The 26,229-nt window shown below is 36.5% G+C and overlaps 1 protein-coding gene across 1 annotated transcript in view; it reads left to right on the top strand.

The window, feature by feature from the left end:
* LOC114350920 (uncharacterized) overlaps positions 1-24,598 on the top strand; it is a 59,193-nt gene extending 34,595 nt beyond the window's left edge. Inside the window, 8 exon segments of the mRNA XM_028301887.1 lie at positions 14,077-14,155; positions 17,401-17,613; positions 17,838-18,774; positions 18,777-19,254; positions 19,676-20,509; positions 22,175-22,381; positions 23,463-23,602; positions 24,219-24,598. Of these exon segments, the coding sequence (XP_028157688.1) occupies positions 17,401-17,613; positions 17,838-18,774; positions 18,777-19,254; positions 19,676-20,509; positions 22,175-22,381; positions 23,463-23,602; positions 24,219-24,469 (3,060 nt within the window). The 5' untranslated portion in view covers positions 14,077-14,155 and the 3' untranslated portion in view covers positions 24,470-24,598.
* Positions 24,599-26,229: the final 1,631 nt, after the last annotated feature.

Raw genomic sequence — 26,229 nt, 5'->3', positions numbered from 1 at the left:
TCTGAGATTAATATGCAAATATTACGTTACGACAACTTAGGGACAACTAAGTCGTCGTAATAGGTGCGATTTTACACTAAAACTGTATCAGTCATGTGCACTAAAAGTAGGTACACAAAAAGCTTCGCGACTCGCGCGCAGCATTCGCGACGAATCTGTGCACGCGCATAACGGCGCGACCGCTGCCACCCTGCAGGCGATACAGTTACCATTTACCCTACTTCCCTGATTCCGAGCAGGAAATCAAAGTGATTGAGTGAACAGGACGTTTGAACATGTTTGGATTGAAAGCATTAGGTTGTGTTCACACTGTAGCGTATTTACGAATTAGGAAAAAAGCACTGGGAATATGAAGTTTCGTTTTCTACTAGCACTAGCATATCACACATTTAATATTAATTTGACGATAGAGTCGTTAAACACAAGTTTACTAAATCTACTAAGCAATAAAACTATTAATACCTGCCTCATATTGGAAGAAAATTTGTTGCCATTAATAAAAAAATGTATCAACTTTTTTGGACAAAAGTTTTTAGCATAAAGCTCTGTATTCAAAACCCTATACGAGTGGCAAAGCCTAACTGATCTAGGAACCTTAGAACTAGCTATATTATACTCGTAGCTGTCACAGTTTTTCCAAGAAATGAACTATTCTTACTAGATACTCAAGTCTCTCCTCAAGTCACTCTAACATAAATTAGCATCAAGTCAAACCAAAATGAACGCGAGCAAAACTGTCTCTATTTATAATTTCATTACATAACAACGTCACACATTTGCTAAAAGAAACCGCGATCTATGAGCAGTATGATGGAACGGTTCATAATTAATGAAGTCAAATTAATGCATAATGACAAATATGGGCAGTTTTATTCATAGCACATAACTAATAGGCATATGGAAAAATGAATCGACGACATTAGTAAAAGCTGAGAGATATCGGAGATTAGAGATTTATAGCTATCGTTTATAGTTTAAATTTATGGCATTTGCCTCCGTTTGCACGATGGTAAAAGACTTTAGTGGTGATAGTTAATATTAAGTGGTCACTCTGTGGGGTCACATTAGTTATTAAAACGAGCCTACAACTTGAAAAAGTAAAATAGTTTTAAACTAAGTTGTACCATCTTACTTTAACTTTAAAAAACGTCAAAAATCTGTTAAATTCCATACAAAAAACACCGGTTATTGATAAAGTTACTGTTAAAGTAAGATGGTGCAATCCAGCCTTACTGTTTTTGTGAAGAGTCAATTGTTTTGTGACTTTACAGTTGCTATAGAAATTATAGAGGTAATTCAGGAGCTCGCAGTAGAGTTGTTAAACAACTGAAGATAAAGTTTAAAATGGCCGATTTATGCGTAAACAGTGTTAAGTAGGTAGTGAAAATCCAAATATTTACGCCGTTAACAGTTATTTATGTAGCAATTGACCGACGGTAAAGTTTTATGTCGATACCTGTAAACTTATACCTCTAGAACAGAATATGACATTATTTTCGTTATAGTCACTATCTCTTCTGATTCGTATGAACCTTAGGGATGTCACGAAGCAGTCACAATTTTATTTCAAATCGAATCTAATGTTACATTGTCAAAGACACAAACAGCAAAAAAGAAAGTTGAAATCGTCCGTTTTAATTTTACTCGTACTACAAGAATGGGAAAATGGCACGTTAACAATTTTCTTTCAGAACAAGAAACTAGTCCAATTTAAGTAATTAAAAGTGAAACAAACCATTGAGATTTCAAATCATTACTGTTTATTACTAAATAACTGGTTCATATCTGAGAAATAATTGTGTTAAAAGTATACACAATTTGTTGTTGGTTAAATGTAATAGAAACATCTGGTTTAACGATGTATGAAATATCTTGACTTTTAATTATATTTGCTCAATGAAATATTCAAGTTATCGAGCAATTACCAGTTGCTGATTGGTGGAAAGCAACAGAAACAACGTATTTAATGATCTAGAAAATTCAAGCATCACTTTAATAACTGTATTAGGTTTTGTCCACGGCTTCGTCTGCTTTTCAGTCTGTGTTTTCAGCTGAAAAAGGTGACTGAGATTCTTCCACCACTTCTTTTCAGCACCAGACGTTATATGAAGTGATGCGACTTTAGTGACGTGTAAGTGTCCTGAAAAAGGCCTAAATACAAGATTCAGAATTTGAAATTATCTAAGAAAGTTTTTGAAGGCGTTATTCTTTTCGTAAATGCTTTTCGTATTACCAACATGACAAATCATTCATTAGGTGAAAATAGTAAAACCAAACTTTTACCCTCTATTTTCTACTCCTTCATGTTTTATTTTCACCGCAAAAACTGGCCTATGTTCTTCTCCAAAGGTCCAATCTCTCTCTAACTCTATACTAAAATGTAATCAAAATTGGTTCACTGGTTCAGGCATGAAACACTAACAAACAGACTTAGTATCTCCTTTATATTACTGCTAGTAGCACAGATAACTAGTAGATATGGATTGAAGTTGTTTATCCCAAACTAGTTTAAATATGTACTCGCAGAAGCTTTCTTTTGTCAGCGCCGCTGGTCGCCGAGCTCTCAATAAGTAAATATTGAGCAAGCAAAAACACACAAATCAAGGGAACTACGTCGGTCGTCCGATTTCCTACCAGTTTGGCGTATTCACCCGTTATTTTATTTATTTGTTATGTTAATTTAGACATGATTAAAGTTTATTTGGTTAATTAAACCTGGTAAAATTTTGCTTCATTTCATTCCAATTGAACATCGTCATCATCAGCAGTTGAGCTAGGATGCGCGCCGTGATAAAATCTTATCGACGACAAATGTATGAGTTTATCGTGCAAAGTCGATAAAATCTCGATAAAAGTTTTTCATTGCGCACTTCTTAGGCCTACAGGTCATTGAGCTTAGCTGCTCTTATTTACCAGAGACAAATAGAGGATTTAGTCGCAGGTATCCAGAAGAACCTCTCGGTGTTGTGAACGTTTGCATTTCAATTCGACAGAGACTTCGATTTATTGTGTTAAAGTGGTCAATAAAACGTCTAATTAATTACCACTATACAACGAAATGGTTCTTTAATTAACTTGCTTGATAGTCTTGATACAGAGACGAATGTTATGAAGAGTGTTAGTGCGAATCGTTATTTGTAAACTCAATGAATCATGATTTTTCACACCTTAACTATGACAAAATTGCCCCGTAAAGATTTTCAGTTTGTAGTAATTGATTATTTTTCTACTATGGTCTTCAAGGTTCACTTGAAGACCATGTTTGAAAAACAAAGAATAGACGTCATAAGATAGTAAGGTATAGTATTTCCTTCGGGGAGACCCTTGTCCAGCTATGTACGTCATTTGGCTGAAACGAACAAGCTTATTATAGACTAAATACTTTAATAAATATTTTGAGGAAAATTATTGTAATACATATTAGCAGCTTTCGTTTTTCTAACATAATGAGTGTTTGTTTTTTCATTTAATAAAACCTTACGCGGTAAGTGGCGTTAGTCATTCATAAATTACTTTAATGAGTTTTAACAACTTCTAATTAGCCATCTTGCCGACGTAGTGAAAATATATTAATGTGATACATGTATAATAGTGATAACGAGATCGAAAGTTACAGACATTTTGTATTTGAGTTAAAAAGACAGTAAATTAAGCATCTACGTTCCCAAATTTTTATAAATAACTTACATCATGTTTTACATACGAGTACATCACGTTTTCATTTCTATAAATAACTTACATACATCATGTTGTGATTATGAAACTTGTTGTGACTCTGGAACATTGATTTTATGCATTTTTAAGTAAAATGCAAACGTACTAAATTGCTAACATTAGCTCTACATTGAAATATCATTTAACTGAACTATGGTTGTCAGTTGTCGAAAGTATTCAGTTTTATTTAGTGTCCGACCGAATATGGATTTTCAGCCGAAAACGGAAACGAAAACGAAGCTTCGGCTGCAGTCTCATTTTCGGCCGAAAACGAAAACGAAAACGAAAATGACCTTCAACTCTCAAATTTCAATCTGAAATTATGTAGAAACTTTGAAAACCGTTAATGTTTTGACCAAAAACATAATGACGTTTGACAGTTGATTTTCAAAGATTGATTATACAGTGTGAGTCACGTTAAAGTGTACATATGAAAATAGATGAAACTAGACCTATTTTTATCGACAAAAAAGAGGTCAAAATTTTTTTTAGTTTTTTTTTTAATTTTTTATAGAATTTTTTTTCTTCCAATTACGTATTGTAAAGAAAACGTAATAACTTTTAAACTAAGCGGTATATCCTGATAAAATAAAAACAGTGATAATGCTAAATAACAGGCGATACTAAAAAAATACATAAAATACACAAAAATTGCCAACAAATAATAAAAAATGATACTTTTTGAAAAAAATCTGCTTAAAAATTCGTGTTTTTTTGGTTATTTGATAAATTTCTCCAAAAAATGCCCCTATAACAGGTGGTTTTTATTGTTTTGNAAAAAAAAAAATAGTCCTCAGTGTCTCCATCGAGGTACTCTCCCTGTGTGGTGAGACACCTTCTTGCTGAAATAGAGTTACGTAGTTGACCGGGATGCAGTTGCAGTTGTGGTATAAGACATTCATCGATCATTCGACAATACATTTCAAATACTTATTGCTCAACTGCGAACGCTCTGTAGGCTCCCAACCAGTGACTCATGGCGTATTTCAAATCCGCATAAGACTCTATTTTGAAACAATTAAACTTAATGAAAACTCTTTGGGTTTATTGTATTCAATTTTGAACTTGGAAAATGGTCGCTGGACACCCTTTACAACGTAACCTCACTTCACAACTTCAAAAGAGTGTGACAATACCGCGTCCGTTCAAGTCTGATTGGAACCATGAGTGCACCAGATTCACTCCCGAAGATATCGGAACAATAAACGTCACCATCTTATTCACGTATTTTTGATATTCGGTTTGGCCGAAGCTTCGGCTGGTTTTTGGACGAAAACGAAAATATGGCCGAATGTCCATTTTTTGGCCGAAAATGGCCGAAAACGAAAACGAAAACGAATATTCGGTCGGTCACTAGTTTTATTTGAGTAGATGATGACCAAACCAATAGACATACTTTTTAACAAGTATTAAGCATTGGAGACAGCCGAACATTCACTAACACCCGTATTGACATACGATGCTTGCTTAAGTAAAGCAGCAAATCGAACGCACAGCGTTGAATAGAGCTCTGTGATTGGCTCGTGTGTGACCCTGTGCGTCCACGCGTACTGTAAGACCTCATAATAATGTTTGTAAATACGGGCGTGAGTTTGTTACATCGCCAAGTACTGAAACGTATAGCCTGGAAAAAAATCATCACAAGTATATTACTACTCGTTTTATTGTAGACCTTTTTCAGGCGTTTCTTGTTCGCCAACTCAAGTGCACTCGAAGAAACTACTGAAAAAGTTAACAGTTAATTGAAAACTGAAATGATGTGTTTTACAAGTAACGGATAATTATTGCGTTATGTTGTCAATTAGAAAACTAAAGTTGTGCTCGTATGTAGAGTTTGAAGGAAATGTGATTTTCAAGACAATTGCATTATACGAGGTATCGTTCGTTCGTTCTTTTCATCCGAATGACATCTACTGCTGGACAAAGGCTTTCCCCAAGGAATTCCACAAAGACCGGTCCTTCGTCGCCCGCATCCAGGCACCTCCCGCGACCTTCAACAGATCGTCGGTCCACCTAGTTGGAGGCCTGCTCACGCTATGTCTTCCGGCTCGTGGTCGTCACTCGAGAAGTTTTCTTACATTACAGCTATACCAGTAACTTATACAGGCATGGTAATATAAGTTTAAGACTCACCATAACATTGGCATTTCTTCTTATGCGGTTCGCGTATTGTTCACCATCACAAAAGCAACCGCAGTACGTTATTGTTTTATTATTTATGAACACAACAATACCACGGAGAGTGCGCATGTTATAACCCAAAGAAACATAGAAAGCCCATCAAATTTTGCGATGTAAAGTGTTTACTCGTAACTTTCTACGAGCAATGCGCATTCACGGTGACTCTGCGCCCTGCCCTGGGACTGTAATTTTACTTTTTTCATTAATGTAACGACTACTTTTAAACTTTTTTTGCATTTGTTATTAAGAAAATGCTCATAATGAAGTTATTAAAGTGTTATCTATCATACAAACAAATCCGTAAAACTTGTAAAATCTTATGTAAAGGGAGTAAGTCTTACACTTACTGCTCGGTTTCACGTGAGATTTCTCAAATTTTAAGGATTTGATTGCGCGATTTAAGGACATGTTACTTAACACTGCAGTACACGCGCCCCTTTTTTTACACCAATACACGCGCGGCCTACTCTGGTAAGCCAATTTAAAATCACTGTAAATCAGTTTGTAAACAATTTATGAATAAAATTATTATGTAAATAATTAAAGTGTTTATTATAGTTCTTTTATAATGAAAGTTTCTTTGTACAACTATTTGGGATAAAACATTATAAACAAATTAAAAAGTTGTAAATTTTTTGGACCAAAATTGCACTCTGAGATCCATGTTAGCAAAAACAAAAATTACTGAAAAAATATGATTTGTTTTTTATCTGTCATAGTATTCAAGACTTTCTACTGCCTGGTACATGGGGTAAATCCATTTTTTGCAAGTCTTCCATCATTTTTTTCGTGAGTGATTTCGGGCTTTTGAGTAGACCCGCAGTTTTGACGGCCAATTTTAGAAAAGTGCGTAGACGCCTAGCGACCCAAGCTTTACTGGCTTATTGACAATTTAGTCAACGAGGCTTTCCTGGAATACCAGCTCTCTGGCGCAAGTTCTTAAAAAGTTATAGCGTAAAATGTTACCCTGGTCTACTCTAGTAGGCCACGCGTGTACTCTAGTGTTAANTTACTTAATACAAAAGTATTTTTTAAAGGTCATTTAGATAAATGTTAGCATATTATTACTGACACGTGTAACTATCAAATCTAGGTTTAAATAAAAGACGAAATACTAAATGCATGTCATTATCAAAAATTAGCTAAAAATTAGATTAGTTATCCATTAAAATATATCAACCTTGACGTACGGACATGACATAATGTCGCAAGTTTGCCTTGAATAAATTGACATGAAACGCGCTAGTATATCACGTAACATCAATTAAATTAATTAATTGCATCTAATTTATTATTGCAAATTTTACGCTACATTCAAAGATATCGGGTTTGATAGTGTTATCTAAGTTTTAGCGCAGTATATTTACTTAATGACTAAGTTAAGGCTCTATTACGTTAGTAGAGGGTAGCAGGTTTTTACTTTTTGATTATTTAAAATCGGTATTCGACTGCAATCGCACCTGATGTTAAGTGGTATATACCTACATGCCACCACCATACAACTGTTTAGTAAAACTTGCAGAAAAGTCACTGATCGATTGTCAGGAACTTATCTGTTACATAAAGTCACCGGTAATTTACTTAGACTCCAACATGCACAGCGAAGCAAGAATATCATACACAATATAATATTATGTCCATCAAATCAATCAATCATCTTTCACTGCGATCTCGTAATTAATTTCTATTCTATGTTGAAAGAATTTAGATCCAAATTGCCACTAATTAGGTAAGCGGAAAAATAATTTATATTTTCTAATAGTCATTATTTTCACCAAAATTATATGTTCCAATCTAATTAAATACAAAAAAGGATTTTTTAAAGAAAATCATGCTTAATTGATTTCTTTAAAAAACACAAACGCATGCTCATCAGTTTGATTTCTTGCATGTAATAAATAAAATTCATTATTTCGACATAAGTAGTGACTATAGCAGCATGTTTATATAATTTAAAGTATTAATATATAAGTAGGTATGTTTACTATATCATTTTTTTTTAAAAAACCTATGCAAAATCTAATCGCTAAACGCGTGAACATAGCTAGCCTCTTGCTTACATCCGGATATTTATTAGCTAAAAAATTGTCGAGTTCATCTTCTTTTTTATGATGGTTTATGTAAAGCTAGCTTATAACTGCGGTTTCGCATGTATGTATACGTATAGTCTGTCACCTGAATTTCATTGAATTTTTTTTTCAGAGAATCTTATTTTGTTTTTCTTAAGTATAAAAGCCTTAGTTATGTAGGTACTTCTCGTATAGCATATTAACGGGCATAAACAAACAGACAACATTTTTTTTGTTGTAAGTTATGTTGTAAGCTTAGCTAGGTCTCGCGAACTGTAACTTTCATACTATTTGGTAAAAAGTCGTTATTTGAACATTAAACACAGATTCCAATTTTTATTTAATTTTATAAAATGCTAGGAACCGGCTAGGTTAGGTTCAAATGTTCTCATAAATAACTTGGATTTACAATCTGGAAAATGTCAAAAGATAAGGAAATGCGTAAATCTTCGAGTTAATGTTAACAGGTTTATGATAATTAAAATAAAATATGAATATTCTGCTCCAAATGCCACATATTCCAGATCTGTCGTTCATTAATATTTTAGGCAGTTGTTTTCGTATTTGAAGGCTAATTTATTCATTTTATTGCCGTGTTTTAAAGATTTTTGTAACAAAGCTATGTAGGTAGTAGTAGGCATTTACCCGACTGCGAAATGAGTGGTATTGTGTGAATTAAATTACAAACAATCCTCAGATTTCGATCAGGATCTTCATGAAGTACTTCAAAACGTGATTTCGCCATTTTTGTTACAATGTTGTTAGCAACAGGATAGAAACCTACAACAACACTTTTAACGTTTAATTACTCTAATTTTTATAACAAGCTATAATTACTAAGCTAAAATTAATATTTGCAACTTGAAAACTAATCAGTTTTTAGTGCTAAAACTGTTTGCCCCACCTTATTATATTTAACCGTTACAAACTTTGATGTTTATTATAAGTTAATGGTGCAACCCAGGGTTAGAGAAGATTTGCCTTTAAATTATTGGCTTAGCTAACTAGGCCTTATTTCCAAACAGTAAAAAATTCATAAAAATACCCTACCATAGCTTCGGGACAATAAATGGGCCAGTGCTGAGAAGATGCAGCGCAAGAAACTCAGTCACTATAGTAAAAAGACTATCCAAATAAAGTGACGTAACTTAACGGTCGTTAGTTTTTTATTCCTATGTATAGGATGCCTTAAAACATCCCTAACTACAAATAAATAGCATGCGGAAAGTCATAATTCCACATAACAATTACAATGTGCAATTTTACGGTATTAATTACTATTTTATGGGGCCTATTACGTTGCAGATCTCGTGCGATAATCCGACGTATAATGGTGGCGAGGAAAGTGGTCTGTATCACGAGTCACGACTGATTCCTAGATAGACCCCTCGTACACAATGACAAACATCTGAGGTACTTTGGAAAATAAAAGTGATTGACATTGGGGTCTAATTGTTTAAAGTCACGGATACACTAGGGGACAAAATTAATGTCCAGTGGAAGTCAAATAACGAGTTGCAGCAACGTTCCCAAACTGTCCCGACCCGAACTGACTCTGTGTTTCGCGCAACATTCTGCGTGACCCAAATATATTTTTCGTGAATGAAATAAATTAATTATTTACACATAGAAATAACATTTTCAAATTGTGACCGCAATACTGAAAAAAGAAACAAATCTCTTTACGTAATAAAAATGAATATTATGTAAAGTGCGGAGGCTCAATTTCTATTAAAATATTTTTGAATTTTGGCAGTTCAGTAACCGGCCACACACTGCAGCAGGGTATCAAACATTTTATCTATTATTTAATTTATTTTAATGATATTAACAACAATTTTTCGTAATGGTTGACACTTTGACAGTTTATTGTAATTGTTATAGCTATTTGTATTGGTTTAGAGATTTTCTATGTTACTTATGTTGTATATTTATGAGAAGAAAATATTATGTACCTACTTAGTATGCTTACATCCCAAAGTAGCCAAAAAATTCGCAACACGTATTTGTTACAATTTGAATGATGCTTTGTAACTTTTTGTTACTGTATGTACCTACAAACTTGATTACTTAGTTTACACGTTGTATGTCTTGTATGTATGAAACTTACATTTCTGGCCGAAGAAAAAAGAAACTCCTATTCAGCGAGATTTTTTTATGCCAAACATCGACATCATTCAAAACTTTTGTGTAAGGTTTTTTTTGAAATAATATTTTACGGCAACTAGGTACCAAAACATTTTCTGAAAATTCATATTTATCAAGTGTTTTTGACCTTAAGACTCTCTGCTAGACCGTAATAATATAAAACCGGCCAAGTGCGTGTCGGACTCACGCACAAAGGGTTCCGTACCATTGATTATGAAATTTTTTTTTTTTTAATTTAAGTTATTTGTAAGAAAGATTACGCGGTAATAAGCGGTTTACGATTTACGAGGTATTAAAAAAAAACTACTTACTAGATCTCGTTCAAAACAATTTTCGTTGGTAGTTTTTATAGTAATGTACAGCATAATGTTTTTTTTAGATTTTTCATTTTCTTATTTTAGAAGTTACGGGGGGGGACCAACTTTTTTCCACTTTAGAAGCGTCTGTCACGCAAACTATTCGGTTTAGAAAAAAAAAATATTTTAGAAACCTCGATATCATTTTTGAAGACCTATCCATAGATACCGTTCCGTTCCGTTTTTTGCCATTTGGCTACGGAACCCTAAAAACCACGGGCAAATATAAAATTAGTAAATGGACCTACACGTTAACTTTATTTGGCCCAAAACAAATTAATTATTTTGAAAATTATAAATAACTTGAAAAAATCGAACTGAAAATTGAACCCACGACCTTCCGCTTGCTGGGCAAATTAATTATTGTCATGATTACGTATACTAGTAACTACTGAACTAATGAGACATAATCCATAGCTCTCTTTGAGTCTGCTTAACCTTTAACTACTGACGTGGGGGCCTCTCAGGCCTTCTAAAAATCAAATTACTGAATTTCTCTTCTCCCACGTGCACGACACACGTGAATCTTTTAGTACCTTCGAGTTTCATTGCGCCGAGGCTGCCAACAACTGTGCACGTGATTGCACGCGCAATTTCAGCAGTAAATTAATTTTAAAGTTTCTTGTGGGCCTCTCAGGCCCCCACCTCAGTATTGGCGTAACTTTTTTTGTCCTTAGTTTTCATTTAGTTGTCGTCTTTTCTTGAAATAATTTGAAAAAATCTATAATATAGAGCCCACAGTACGTCGTCCGAGAGAAAGTGGTATCTCGGAAGTACAAATAACCAGCATTTAACGAAAAATAGAAGAACAGTAGTTTTTGGCACGTATGCTAGAAAATGATAAGCCTGTACCTGTCTATCAAGATTTAAATGATGAAACCAAGTGCCATATTAGTCTTTTGAAGATTCAAATGAAATCTACATTTTAAAAACATGTATGGCTTCCTTCACTGAGCAAAGCAAGTTTATCCAGATTGTGTTTAAGTCGCACTATTTGATGTGTGTAATTTTTTTCCCCCTTTTTCATATAAGGATGACTGATATATCATTAGCTAAAAAGACTATTGAAAATTAAGATTCTAAGTTGATTTGTTGAATTTATGAATATTTTTCATGATAACTTTGTGAATCATGATTTCATAAGATTTTTGCCAAAAAATGCTACATGTTTTTTAAATATTTAAATAATACCTACTTATTAACAAATAATTTACATAAAAATCGTTTTACTGTATTTAAATATAACCACTATTAATAATTATTAAACATAAAACCCTAAAAAGATAATATATTTTAAAATATAAGCACACATATGTACGGGCCTCTCAGGCCCCCACGTCAGTATTTACGTGAAATTAAATCCACCTCAGTAGCTAAAGGTTAAAACAATTTATTTAACACCGTTTTATCTTAAACGAGAAATAAAAATTTGATAAACCTGATAAAGATAAAAGAAAACATTTTTTTTAAATTTGTTCATATTGACGTTCAGAGAGAGCGGGGCTAACGATTTACACGTTGCTGCCTACATGAATTTAACATGTACAATCAATTCAAGAGATCATCATTAATGATCTCTTTACAAAAATTTTATGGTATAGGTATAAACAATAACTTACTCGTATAAACAATAAGAAAAAATAATCTAGCCTAGCTATTACAGTCTTACGATGTCGCCAAAGTGTCATCCAGGTCTTTAATTGAAAAAAATCAAATTAAACCGCGAGTCAAATCAGCACAGCGCCATCTGTGTTCTGAGCTATGAGTTATCTTTTCGCCACCCCATGGTTGCAAGTTTAGTCACCCAGTCGATGTGTATTATGGACGTCACAGACACGACCCTCCGTTAATACCTCTGTTACACTGTACTCGTGAAGTTGACCGAAGTTGATTTATTATCATAGTTATCATAACATTTTATACATATTCCAGAATCACGTCTTTCTTCATAGTAACAACGCTGTCAGTATCTCTCACCTTACTATTAAGAGAGCCCTTTCTAATTGGTATTTTACTGCGAAATACATAAAAGTAAATGATTATTCGTTTATTTACGTCAACCATTACTATAATGTCTATAATACATAGTATGAAACTGTACAATATAGTAAAGGATGCATCTTTTGGGCTAGTTGCCTAAAAAAATTTTTTTAGTCCGTAATGTTTAATATCAAAAAATATTGGACACATATATTTTTATTTGTCAATCTAACAAATAATTACATAGTTATGGTGCGTTGAAGTTGCGCACGACGTCACAACGTGCGGCATTTTTAAGCAAGCGTTGACGTCACGGGCCTCTTCTTATGAACTTTGGGGCGCTTTATCTCTTTAATTTTTCATTAGTTTGAAAAAGTAAAAAATACGTGTAGAGTATTTTTTTATAAGTTAACTGACGGACTGATTAAAACTCTTGCTTTTTGACCCAGGCAACATCCCCATTTTCATTCGATTCGGTATAATTTGAAGCTCACTCGACGCACTTTCCCTTTCTCTGTTTATTCAGCTATTTGCATAGTTAATTAAATAAACATATAATAGTTATCTACGTTTTAACGGCGAGTTAACGCAAGAGTTCTTGCTATGTGTAATTACTGTATCTTGCGTTTGGGTATTGTGTAACAACGTTAGATCCCGTAAGTGACGAAGCCACCTGATTTCGTAAGATTAATGCCTGCCTAAGCGTTGAATTTTAAGTAGTTTTTGGTGTAATTTATTTGTATTTTAAGCATAAGCTGCTATTGTGTTGAGATCGTTTCTTATCCTACCTTTTAAACGGTTAAAACATTAGTTGCGTGCTCGATGGGGTCCATACTGATGACGTAACAGTCCGTCATGAACGTTATGTGTTAAACGATTGTGTATTGAGTGAGAGAAGTGATATGTGTAAATACGAAAAACAATAAAACAATTCTGATGACTTGTGGTACATACAAATAAGTAAATAATAACAGTTCTAGAAGAACGTACTACCTTTGGTCGCAAATATAAGTAAAGGGAATAGGTTAAGGAATGAAAGGTTTATATTATAGGGTAATAACATAAACATAATTATTTATCAAAGAGATCTGGGTTTTTTAAATAATTTTTTATTTTTATTTTCTTTATTAGGAAAACATACAAGAAATATAAGAAAAAGCTTTGGAACATTTCTACATTGATCCACCATATAGGTACCTGCACCTTTTTGCTGTAATCTCAGTTTATCTACTATTTTCACGCAGGAGTTGATAATATCATTGACATCCATTTTGAGGAGTTTCCTGCGCAATTTGCGGTATCCATCTCCTTTAAGGATATGACAGACATTCCTTTAATATGCTGTGATAGAACCTTGTGGTATTTTATGATCGCCTACTTATTGATCGGTTGGCTTTGAAAAGGATATTTTAAGTGACAGCTTGTTACATAAATGGATAAGATCCTGTAACTTACAGAATAGGTAGAGCTCAAAAAAGGAGGAAAAATATTTGTTAGATTTCTAGTTTTTTATAACAGTCTTCAACTAAACTTGTCTGTATATCTGTAGATAGGTATTCAATCTTCCAATTTCCCCACTCCTCTTATACTGCTGTGACAAGTCTAAAATATTGTTTTTATTGTTTCAGGTGTTCGGGATAGCGGGAGAAAGTATAAGACCAAGATGCTAATAATTATTGGGCCCAGGGCCCACTTGCACGCGGAGAAGTGAGTGATTTTTACTCTTTCAATTCATTTTATTTATCCTACAAAGGCCTCCTACTAGGTGGACCGACGATCTTGTAAAGGAAGAACCTGGATGCGGGCAGCGCAGGACCGTGCATTGTGGAAAACCTTGGGGGAAGCCTTTGTCCAGCAGTGTACGTCATTTGGCTGAAACGAATGAACGAACTAATCCTACAAAGAAAGAAAAAACCTCTTAACATGTTAAGAAACTAATCTTCAGCTTGGTGCCCTGCCCTGTAGGCCCTGCCCTAATTTTACTAAAATTATCGATAAGTTTTTATCACGGCGCGCATCTTAACCGGCAGTAGCTACTAGCTATCGAAACATCGTGACAGTATAGTAGACGTATATTTACTAGTATAATTTTGTGGTATCACACACCAGTAAATGTCTCTTCAATACTAAAATTCACGAACTTCACGACTCTTTGTTAGAAAATACGCTATAGTATTTTCATTTTATTACTAATTCTAAAGTCCGAGTGTCTTCAGTTTTTAAGACAAAGTAAAGTTGCTTGTTTTCTGTTTGTACAATCGGTACTTCATTGATTGTCAGCTAGCTGTATATGATGAGACGTGGACGTAATAATATGTCTTAATGACCAATTGTTTAGTGGCTTCTTAAGGTTCAGCCAAACCAACGCGATCACACGCGATCAGCCGGCGTCCAGCGATGGCGACTAGACTAAAGATTCAGCCGGTTTGGTCGAACCTTAAATGCATTGATTGCCATCGCTGCACGCCGGATGATCGCGTTGGTTTGGCTAAACCTTTAGTACTTCTATGTAAACAATGCAGACTGAACTTTTGTCTGTTTTCATATTATATGCATAGACAGCATATAAGACTCTATATTTCTATAGCAATTTAGCACTTATTATAACTTCATAAGCTACCGCAGTGATTGATAAACCGAAATGGAATGGATCTATGACAACAATTTCTAAGAACGTCTAACCAATATGTCGTGAAAAAGTAATCCAAATCCACTTATAGAGCTTTCGTTGGCGTACTTTCAGTGGCTTTCATGTATCTCTACTTAAATAGACAAATGAATGAATAAAATATTATGGAGCTATAACAAATTATCAATAAGCAGCTCGTCTTCTCGTAATCTCAGAGAGTAGTAAACTACGTTACGGCCTACTTAATATTGCTCTTTTAAGAGCTTTAAAACGCTCTTTCAAAGATAGTTTTAAGTTATCTTATAGTGCCATCAGAATATATAAAAGATTAAGCACAATATAAAGTCATAAAGATCCCATGTGTATAATTTCCAATGATATTCGTAAATACTTGATTGCCATAAATTGTACTTATACACAATGAAATGTGTACGGTGACGGCACATCAAGTGTTACAGTAGCATTGCCAAAGTCGCTCTTATTTTGTTGTTAATAAGGGCGGTTTCAAGGTTGCTATACGTCCTCTGTTTTGCACATACATATTTTTATTTGAGGTTATACAATAAATATTGCGTTTGTTAATAAATTCAGAATTAGTACGTTGCAAAATTGTTCAATGAATATTTCAAAACTTTAGTGTACAATTCATTATTACTTATAGTACGTTTAAGTATGTACTATATTCATCCATATTCATAATATGCAAATATTTGGTAAGTAGCAGATAATAATATGTTACCTCTTCCTTGAGCTTGAGTGAAGTAAAGTTTAAACTTTCTTTGCCTGTTTTTTGAAATTACTTGAGATTGCCAAAAATCGATCCAAATCAATAATAAGTAGGTAAGACCTACTATTTGCGTGGGACGTCCACCCACAAAGTGAAGAAGGCATCGGATGCAGGCCGTTGCCAACCTAGAAATCATAGGGTCTATGTTCAGCAGTGGTCGTCCTATGGCTGAAAGATGATGATGAACATAATTGCATTGGAATGGACAGTCAATACAAATCATTGAATAAAATCATGTACAGCCAATAAGTGCATCCGTTTGCACTAAATCACTAATATTGCAGCAGTTGCAGTGCGTATTGCGTGCGCCCGCGCAGCCAGCCAAGAAAATGACTTGCGCACAATCATTTTCGTGCCTAATTTGATATTCACCTGCAACACGATAGCTGTGTAGATCATTTTCATCGAGAATTAAGAATAATTACAACCGAATTCTTATTGGAAGAGCAGAATTTAATCACGCTTTTCAAGAATCTAAAAATGGTTGCTACATTCCAATTGAGTTGCTGCTGTAGCTGTTGTTTGTTATGAAATAAAATAAAATAATTGTTGGTAACCGGTCTGTAAAAGATTAGCTGCGCTCGCACCTTCATCCGTGCGGAATTTTTCCAGTCAACCAAGAAATTATCTCAGGTAACACATACGATACTCACATAATTTATGATCCTAAGTGAGACCCAGGTGCCTATTTTAGCAGTGCCATTTTAGTCAATCCACTATTTATTTTTATCTTTAATAGACTAGCCTTTTTCTCGGTGCGTAAGTACTTATGCTATTTTGCAGTACGTTTATTTATTTGACAATACAATAGTGTCTAGGACCTAGGCTCTAGATAAAACACAAGAGGATTTAAGACACTAACTTCGTATTTTTAGCACAGAAATAGGTAGTACACCTTTTTGTGCAGTGAGTGATGGATAAAAATAGTTTTTAAAAAGGCGATTTCAATGAGTGAATGAGTGAGTGAGTTTAATTTGTGTTTCAGTTAAAAAAACCTTCCGAAATTGGAACTGAAAGGTACAGACCACAGCATATTAGACTACCTTCACAGTCCATCGCAATTGTTCCCGTACTTGCAGCCTTTCTTGAAAATTGAGTGACATCATGGTCGCAAAAAAGCATCTATAATACAACTTCATAAGATGCCAAGGTTTACTTTAATTGTCATCAAATTCCCACTTTTCGTAGATGAGTGATTGAGTGAGGTACAAGCTGCCCTTTTGCTAATTTTAACTAAAGCTAATGAGTTTCTTCCGCCACATCTTCTCAGCATCAGCCCATGTTGTCCCAAAGTGGTGGTAGGGAAAGCTATATTTGGGTCGTCTATAACTCTATAAGTGCCATGAAAAGGGCCTAAATATTAATAAAGAATTTTTAATATGAATTCTTCTTCATCGCTACACTGTTGCCAGAGTGGTGCGGTTTTGACCTGATCAGTCCAACGCATGGGCGACCTGCCGCGCGCTCTTGTGCTCTCAACCTTCCCTGCACGACAAGTCGTTCAACAACTTGAATTAGGGTTCCTTCTCATTCCAGATGGTGACGTGTGACAACGACAGCGCGCCTCTCAGCGGGTTCCGCCTGGGCGCGCGCGACGATGAGACGCGCAGATCGCGCGCACCCAGTGTGTCTTCCCTCTCGCTCTACAAGCAGAAGATAGACGCGCTCTTCGACGACACCCGCTCGGTCGCCAGCCTGCCGCACTATGGACAAATGACCGTTTCTGAACTGGGAAGGAGGGACAGCAAGGTTAGATATCTTCTTTTATTTTAACCTAGCTTTTGACGATAAACAAAGATGAACGCACGGCCCAGCTGTCTTCCCTCTTGCTCTACAAGCAGAAGATCGGAGCGCTCTTCGACGACAGCCGCTAGGTTACCAGCCATATTTGATTTGATTTGTATCCTGAAGAAATAGTGGTTGATAATGATTTGTAATTACAAGTTTTAATAGTATTTGTTTCTTCATTACAGGTCAGTTCCGCTCGAGATAGTAAAGCGACGATATACGAAGATGATGATGACGACTATTGTCAGAATAAAATTAACAAGATTAATAATACGGTCCAGGATCGAATAGAGAGGATGTTCGCAGACATGGCCGGGGAGTCCAAGCCTACTTCGGAAAACATTGGAGTCCACGTGTTCAGTGTTCACTATCTAGGATCTACACCACTACAAAATAAAGTCACCAGCCTATCAGGACTCCAGACTCCACTGAAGGATTTGTATTTCGCATATAGAAGAAATTTCCGCCATAAATGCACCCTCACTGGTCGGTTAGAAATATCTAAAAGTGGATTAAAAGTAAGATATAAAGGCGAAAAAGGTGACCTTGAGCAACTAAATCCTTTTCCCACAATAGCAGTCTGGTCCGCTGTGAAGTTCGTCGTTCAACCTTCGGACGACGGAGGAGACTTGGGCTATGCGTTCCTTCCCCTCATCACCGATCCGGACAACATCGATCGTCACGCTCTATTTAGAACTCTAGAATCACAAGACAGAAAATACATCCTCTCCCACAACGAAAATTCTCATTCACCACTTTTCGCTGTTGTGATGAGGAAAATCGGCGTCGCTAAGCAATTGGAGTGTCATGGGTTTGTATGTCAGACGACGGAAGACGCTATTGTGATAGCAGCCACGCTATACAAGTCCCTCATGTCACACATGAGTAGACAAGGCCATACTGACAAGAAGAAACTGAAGAACCGAAACGGTGTAAGTTGCATGAGTGTGACGAGTAGTCTCTCTCCGAATGATGTTCCTGTCAGGCCGCCCCGTAAGAAGCGAAGTACGTCGTCCATGAGCGGAGACAGTGACCGAGCAGATGGTTTCTCTGCCAGCGAATCGTTTCACGAATGGTCTAGACATGAAAGGATTAAAAAGATCTCATCGGAGAGCTTACCTCAGCTTCCACCCCTCCATCTATACCTCCCGCCGAAATTAAACGAATCACAGTTGAAGAAGTGAAGGCTAAATTAGACTCGATAAAGCATAATGATACGAGCGGTAGCGACACTCAAGGATCTAAAAAGTCAATGGGGAAGAAGTCTCTGAACCCCAATATAAATAAGCTTCAAAATATGCACAACGCCCAAAGCAGTAACGAATCCTCTGTTAGAAGTAAGGTGTCAGAAAAAATTGAATTATTTAGGGAGTTAGAGAGACGTAAGAATCTGCAAAGACCACCGACTGTACCACCACCTATACCTTCTAAGCCACCATCGGACCCTCCACCAGAGCCTCCGAAAGAACCTTTAGGAAGAACTCAAAGTGGGAGGAAATCATTAAACGAGTCTGGGGACATATTAACTAAAGTAGCCATTCCGCGATCCGGAAGCTTCCTCAACGCCGGGGGACTCACGAGGTACAAGTCGATCGGACACAGGTACGTATCGCTATAGCATTACCGCTCTATAATTGCCTACTATACGGTCGTCGGGTATCAATTCAATTGTGAGCGCGCGGAGTTCTTGTCAATTTCATTTCTACGCTTGAGCGACATCATTTCCTTTTTAACCAATGTCGGCCGCTGACATCTCGATAATTACGAGCTGATCACAAAAATAACTCACTAACGAGAGAGGAATGGAACGCGCTTAGTGGAGTGTTTCGCCATCGTGCATGCAAGTAATTGTGCCAACGCAACCGCGTCCGCTACATTCCTCTGATCCAGTGTAACACCCGCGGTATTTTTTGCGAATCATCAGCATTACATCCAATCTATTGCTTGCCCAAGAATTTTTTACCTTGACTGATACAATAATTACGTACTTATAAAATTAATGAAATAATTATATTAATTGCAGAAACAACGGTAAGAAAGGAGGTGGGTCGCCGTTAGGGTTCAACGAACTTTTCAATGAATTCAAAGTTCAGGAGAACTTACACTCTATGGATGAGATCCTCAACGCCATTATAGACGCAGAAGGAATGTCCTTCAACGACTTGAAACCGATATACAAAGAATTCCTATTAAAATTAGCAGTTACACTAACAAAAGACGAAATATTCCAGCACAGTAAAGCAATCATGAAGAAACAGAAAAAGAAAATATTAAGAAGAAATAGTGTTTTTCAGAATAAGAGACGAAAGATATTTAAAGGAGCAAACGGTCTTCGGATGGTATTCAGAATGCCATTTGGAAAAGATGTACGGAAGAAGGAGATGAAGAAGCAGCTTTCTTCGTTCGATCTACAGAACATCAACAACAACAAAGAGCCCGTATCTGAGAGTTCAGTGTCGACGTCCAGTTATGATCTAAGACATTTTCGACCGAAAGAGCCTATAGTACCGCCGCCGAAAAGGCCAGGGACTCGACAACGAAGTTCGAAGCGCTCAGATAAAATTGTGCAGGTGTCAAAACGTAATGGCAAAGTGTCGAGACCAGGAGAAAGGACTTCGACGTCGGAAGATTCCGATTTCTTGACTCTGAGTAATCGACTGGGATGCCAGAACAGAAACAGTTCAAGCGGATATGTGTCTTGCTCCGAATGCGAATCAGAGAGTTGTGTCGATCGCTGCTACTGCTCGCTGAAGGGTGACTGCAAATCCAAATGCTACTGCTCCGCAGTCGAAGAGCACAGAGACTCAGCCAAGACAAGACTTTTGAGTAAAAGCAAAAGTTGCAAGGATTGCTCGAGGTGAAAATATAGTTACTTTTTAATCTAATTAAAATTTATGATTCACTATTAAATGAGTTAGTGTATGATGAAATTAATTACGTTACGTTGTCAATAATGAGAGTGGTTATAAAACGTGATGTTAATTAACTATAATAGGCGGTCACGGTATTCAAAGATTTAATGATGATGAACCAAAGGTTTAGCCGTATGTATCAAACTACGAGTACAATTTTAACGCGCAACGTACAAGTAACTTGCTAATTAAGAATATTTTTTCTGTTTACCACCGAAAATTTCTCTACTTTCATCCGTCTACGTTTACATTTCATTTAGCTCTAATAGAAGCGCATCTTGGTGAAATGAGTGTGTGGCTTTAATTTCATTTACAGAATTGTCGCAATATCTCCAAAGGAATTCCTGCCTTGTTTATTGTTATTTATGGTTCATTATAAAATAATACGTGATGCTTGTAGAAATGAAATGTGCGCGGTGGTTATTAGAGCGTGGCGCGTCCGCCGCTCGCGACGCCTCATGAGTAACTGAAGTAAATTATAATTATTTACAGTTGACTGTGAATTTGTAATTTCACTGAGATGCAATATCGATCCTGCTGCATCATAAATTTCATCCTATCTATGACAAATAACTGATTGATCAAGTGTTAACTAATTGTCAAATGTCTCGAGTATTTTTAATGTGACTCATATGAGATTGGATATCTTCACTTGTTGGACGAGATGAAAGTCAGCAAAACTGATTCTTAAATAAATAAAAAGATTTCGTGCGTATTGTTTCAGTATCTAAAAGATACAATTTATTAACGTCAACTCACTAGAGCATCTCGTTTACATTCGCGTGCCTCAGACTGGAGAATATCTAATTGAATTCAATAAACGCATCAGATGCGCTTCGGATGTACTTTCTTCCTTTGTTTAACTTTATTTTGTCATGTGTTTTAATATTTGAATTGTATCGTTTCTAAAATAAAAGTGCGTGTTTAGTGAAATATGAAATAAGTCGATTGAGATCTCTTTAGTTTATGTTTGACGATGGTTTTTACTGCAAATTACTTGGCTTAGATAAGACCTAAATGGGGAACTCATAGCAGCATTGCCTCATTAACATGTTCCACCATAGTAGTTACCTGTCTTTATAGTCAGCACTTATTGATAGTTTTATTATTATTACTAACTTTTTCCTGAACATTTCAATTTTTGTTATCATAATTTAGATCTATTTGCTTTCAAATAAACTAAACTAGGAAGTATGGATGATATTTTTTACCTATAAATACCTACAATAAAATTTTCAACTGAAACAAATAATTTAAAATTGCATTTGGAACTTAGGGTAGGTATGCGACTCACGCGCACGCCCGTATTCACAAACGATGCATGCATAAGTTAAGCAGCAAATCGAACGCACAGCGTTGAATAGAGCTCTATGATTGGTTCGTGTGTCACCCTGTGCGTCCACGCGCACTGTGAGACCTCATAGTAATGTTTGTGAATACGGGCGACAAACCCGTACCCGTACCCGTACGTACGAGCTTGATTTTACTGCTTTGTTCCTACAGCCGTAGTCACAAAACAACCAGACTCTCTCAAACAAAGGATGTTTAATTATTGTGATTGAAGTCAATCATCGAACCTACACCCTAAATATGATATCCAACTATTCCAGGGAAGTATACGACGCCGACTTCAGCTACTGCTCCTGCGACTCCGAGAGCTGTGCGGACAGCAACAAGTGCTACTGCGCCGGCCCTCGAAGGACCACCATGCAGACCTCCCAGAGTTTAGAATACTTGAAGAGCCCCTCAAAGAAGACCTATGCCGAACAGATGAAGAGGACCTTTGATGAATACGAACATAAAGGCAGTAGGAACAGGTATGGCTGTTTACGACGTTTCAAAGTTTAGGAGATACTAGTGTAGTAAGTAAGAATAATGGGACAGCAATAAGTGCTACAGCGCCGGCTCTTAGAGGACCACCATGCAGACCTCCCAGAGTTTAGAATACTTGAAGAGCCCCTCAAAGAAGACCTATGCCGAACAGATGAAGAGGACCTTTGACGAGTACGAACATAAAGGCAGTAGGAACAGGTAAGGCTACTTACGATGTTTTGGGGGATACTAGTGTAGTAATAAAGTGCTACTGTGCCAGGCTTCAGAGGACCACCATGCAGACCTCCCAGAGTTTAGAGTACTTGAGAAGCCCCTCGAAGAAGACCTACGCCGAATAGATGAAGAGGACCTTTGACGAATACGAATATAAAGGCAGTAGGAATAGGTATCCACTAGTGTCTAGGAGCGCTATACAATCTGTCATACAATAGGCTAGTTTCCTAAAAAAATTTTTTTAGTCCGTCATGTTTAATATCAAAAAATATTGGACACATTATTTTTATTTGTCAATGTAACAAATACGAGTAATTACATAGTTATGGTGCGTTGAAGTTCCGCACGACGTCACAACGTGCGGCACTTTTATGCAAGCATTGACGTTACGGGCCTCTTCTTATGAACTTTGGCGCGCTTTATCTCTTTAAATTTTCATTAGTTTGAAAAAGTGAAAAATACGTGTAGAGTATTTTTTGATAAGTTAACTGACGGACTCATTAAAACTCTTGCTTTTTGACCCAGGACACATCCCTATTTAATGCAATTTTTTGCGCAGTCGCTAGCGAGCACATCTAACGTAAACTCATGGTAAGCACACTGACACCCGAATTCAAAAACATTACGTTGAGGCCTCACAATGCGCGTGGATGCAGAGGCTGACACACGAACCAATCACAGAGCTCTATTTAATGCTGTGCGTTTGATTTGCTGCTTCATTTAAGCAAGCATCGTTTGTGAATATGGGCGTGATAATGTTGGTAAACTAGAGGGCTTCTACAGCGAGAACCTGACCTGATGTTGATGATGATGACACAGCACATAATATTAATGAACGCTTTCTTCTTCCAGATCCAGCGGCCTCTCCAGCCGACGCCGCGAGGAGCGCAGCCGGCGCGCGCGCAGTTCTGACAGCCTCGCATTAGACTACGAGCTGTTGCTACAGAACAAGGCCAGAGACACCCGGAGTCGCAACATGCAGAGGCTTACAGGTGTGTGTGAGTAACTATTAATGTTTACGCAGGGAGCGATGTTAGGGCCTTTACTCAAAGCACTTGATCAGTTCTGCGGAGAGGTTTTAGGTCAAAGTCAAAAGTCAAAATTTCTTTATTTGTTTAGACTAATAAATATTTCTTACAAATCATCATTTTGCTCTTAAGGAGCCTCTACATGTCTCATAATCTTTTTACTCTATGCTTTTGACGATGTGGTTTGAAAAATGGCTCAAGGGCAGTGTAGACATTCTTACAGAGACACGTTCTAAAAATGCTCTATGAATAAAGGCCTTTAGCGAGAAACTTATGCCGAACCACTTACGAAGCTTGTGAGAAATGCTGTCTCCCATGGAATAGGCATAACTAAATTGTTTGCCTCAACATAATTATGCTGCTGCATTTATTATCTGCTAGATGGCAAGATGAAAATGGTAAAAATAATTGAAGGATTTCGCTTTAACAGTTCTGCTTGAAGCACGTCATTAAAAGAAGTCAAGATAGTGCAGGTTTCTGAAATCTTATGAATCATACAAGTTACAGAGGTATAGAGAAAAACTGGTTGCTGCAGCAGAAAAATGTTTAGAGGTACAATGGTTCCTTTCTTTACTTTCAGTGCGAAGTACGGGAGCGGGCTCCCACGATGCTCTCAGCGTGAAGAAATCTGCTGAAATGGCGGCCCTGTTCGCTGACGTACGGCTGTCCCAGCGGACAGACGTTCGTTCACTGGCTGGTGGGCGACGGTCGCGGCCCCCACCCTTGCCCCCCTCTCCCCCTCGTGCTGCCCCACCCCTGGCGAGGATGTTCGACCACCGCCCGTTGAGCAGAAACGCGAGTCTTGAAGACACACTGGGGTATCTGCCTTAGATCTGGTAGATGGGGCTTATGAAAGTCTGTAACCAATAGCAATTGAAAATCTTGAAAATCTTGGAATATTAATAAGGTCACAATGCCCGTTTTCACCATCAATCCCTAATTTTTAAGTGACCCCTATGAAAACAAATTTCCTGTTATTTGTTACCATAGCCGCTTTGTTTGTCACCTGTCATCCGCTTTGCAATGGAGGGAAGTCGAACCTTAATTTCGAACTCATCCTATGTTCTTCTGATTAATTTCGTTGCGGGTCCAATGACAGTTTAACTCTCCCCCGGGACAAACTTGACCTTCATTGGTTGGGTTTTTGTGGCGGTCAAGCTGTAGATCCTGGCTACACAAGAGTTGCAGTGGTGGGAACGAGAGGTGGGAATAGTCCCGCACCATAGCCGCTTAAAAATTTGGGATTGACGGTGAAAACGGGCATAAGTCTTCTTCACTGCAGGAACAAGATGCTCTCTTACCAAAGGCAGATGAAGGATTAGAAAACAGTACCTAACTAATGTTATTCAATGAAAGAAGGAAAGAAACACCCTTGATTGCCAAACATTTTGCTGAAGTCAATCACTGGTAGATTTCTATTACCTACAACTTTATTTACCAGATTTTCAAATTCTATTGGTGCAGAACGTAATTCTCTGCATGCAGTACCAGTTATCCTGGTTATAGGTATACCCGTTCCTACCCGTGCATGCAGTCTTGTATACTAGTTCAATACTACTTTTGAGTCACAATACTTGAGGAGTTCTTTAGGGAAACCCACGAGATCCTCTTTCTCCAAGGTTTGAAGTTGGCAGATCGACTACATTCATTAGATTACTTACAGTGCAGTTACGTACAGACCGTTCCTCTCGATGATCGATTGATTATACGCGAAATATTGAGGATATTCTTCATACTTATCATGTTCATGACATCCAGATGTGCGTTAAAGATTGGCAAATATCATAATAAACCTATGAATGAGACGAGGTGTGTTAGTCTCATTCGAGCAGGGTTTGAGAACATTTGATCACCATCGTATTTAAGGTCTAGCAATGATTTTGTGTCTTTTTTATACTTAATAGGTATTTGTGATAGTTGAATAAATATTAACATTCATGAAGCCAAAATTAAAGTTACAAAGATTTAATCATTTTTGAAGTTTCAAATTATTTTTGAATTGATATTGAGAATAATAATGTATTATGAAAGTGTTTACCGTAACCTTAATAAAGGCAAGTAAACCATAATAATTATAATGTTTTTTGCCAAAACACATGTAAAATGTCTGAGAGATTTAATTGTTATTAGTAATAATAATTTCCCTGAAATCGTCTTGTATAATTTCAATAACACACGTATACCACCTTATTATAAAATAAGGATTTTAAGTATAACGATTGTTCTTAACTTAACTTATGTATGTAGTTATTTATTGTCGAAAATAACCTTTATTATACATAGGTGCAATTTATTGAGTCACTTCTATGTTATAGGTATTTAGGTAGGTAATGTCTCATTAGTCTTACATAACATACATATTACGGTATACCTACTATGAAACGATTTTATATGGTGATACAACGCATTGTTTTGCTATCTTAGTGAATTGGTTTAGGGACTACGAAGTTTGTTACTATTTTTTAAGTGATGGTCAACGTGGTCAACGCCTTTGTAAATTTTGTGAGCAAATTCTCATCTCTCATCATTCGATCAAAACTTGGATGGATTTTTGTGTTTAGATTCAATTTGTATATTTATAATACTAATTA

This window comes from Ostrinia furnacalis, unplaced genomic scaffold (assembly GCF_004193835.3).
Source record: "Ostrinia furnacalis isolate ACB-3 unplaced genomic scaffold, ASM419383v2 OfSCF1006, whole genome shotgun sequence".
Taxonomy (NCBI): domain Eukaryota; kingdom Metazoa; phylum Arthropoda; class Insecta; order Lepidoptera; family Crambidae; genus Ostrinia; species Ostrinia furnacalis.
The sequence above is the reverse complement of the archived record's forward strand: the minus strand, read 5'-3'. Positions and strand labels throughout refer to the sequence as shown.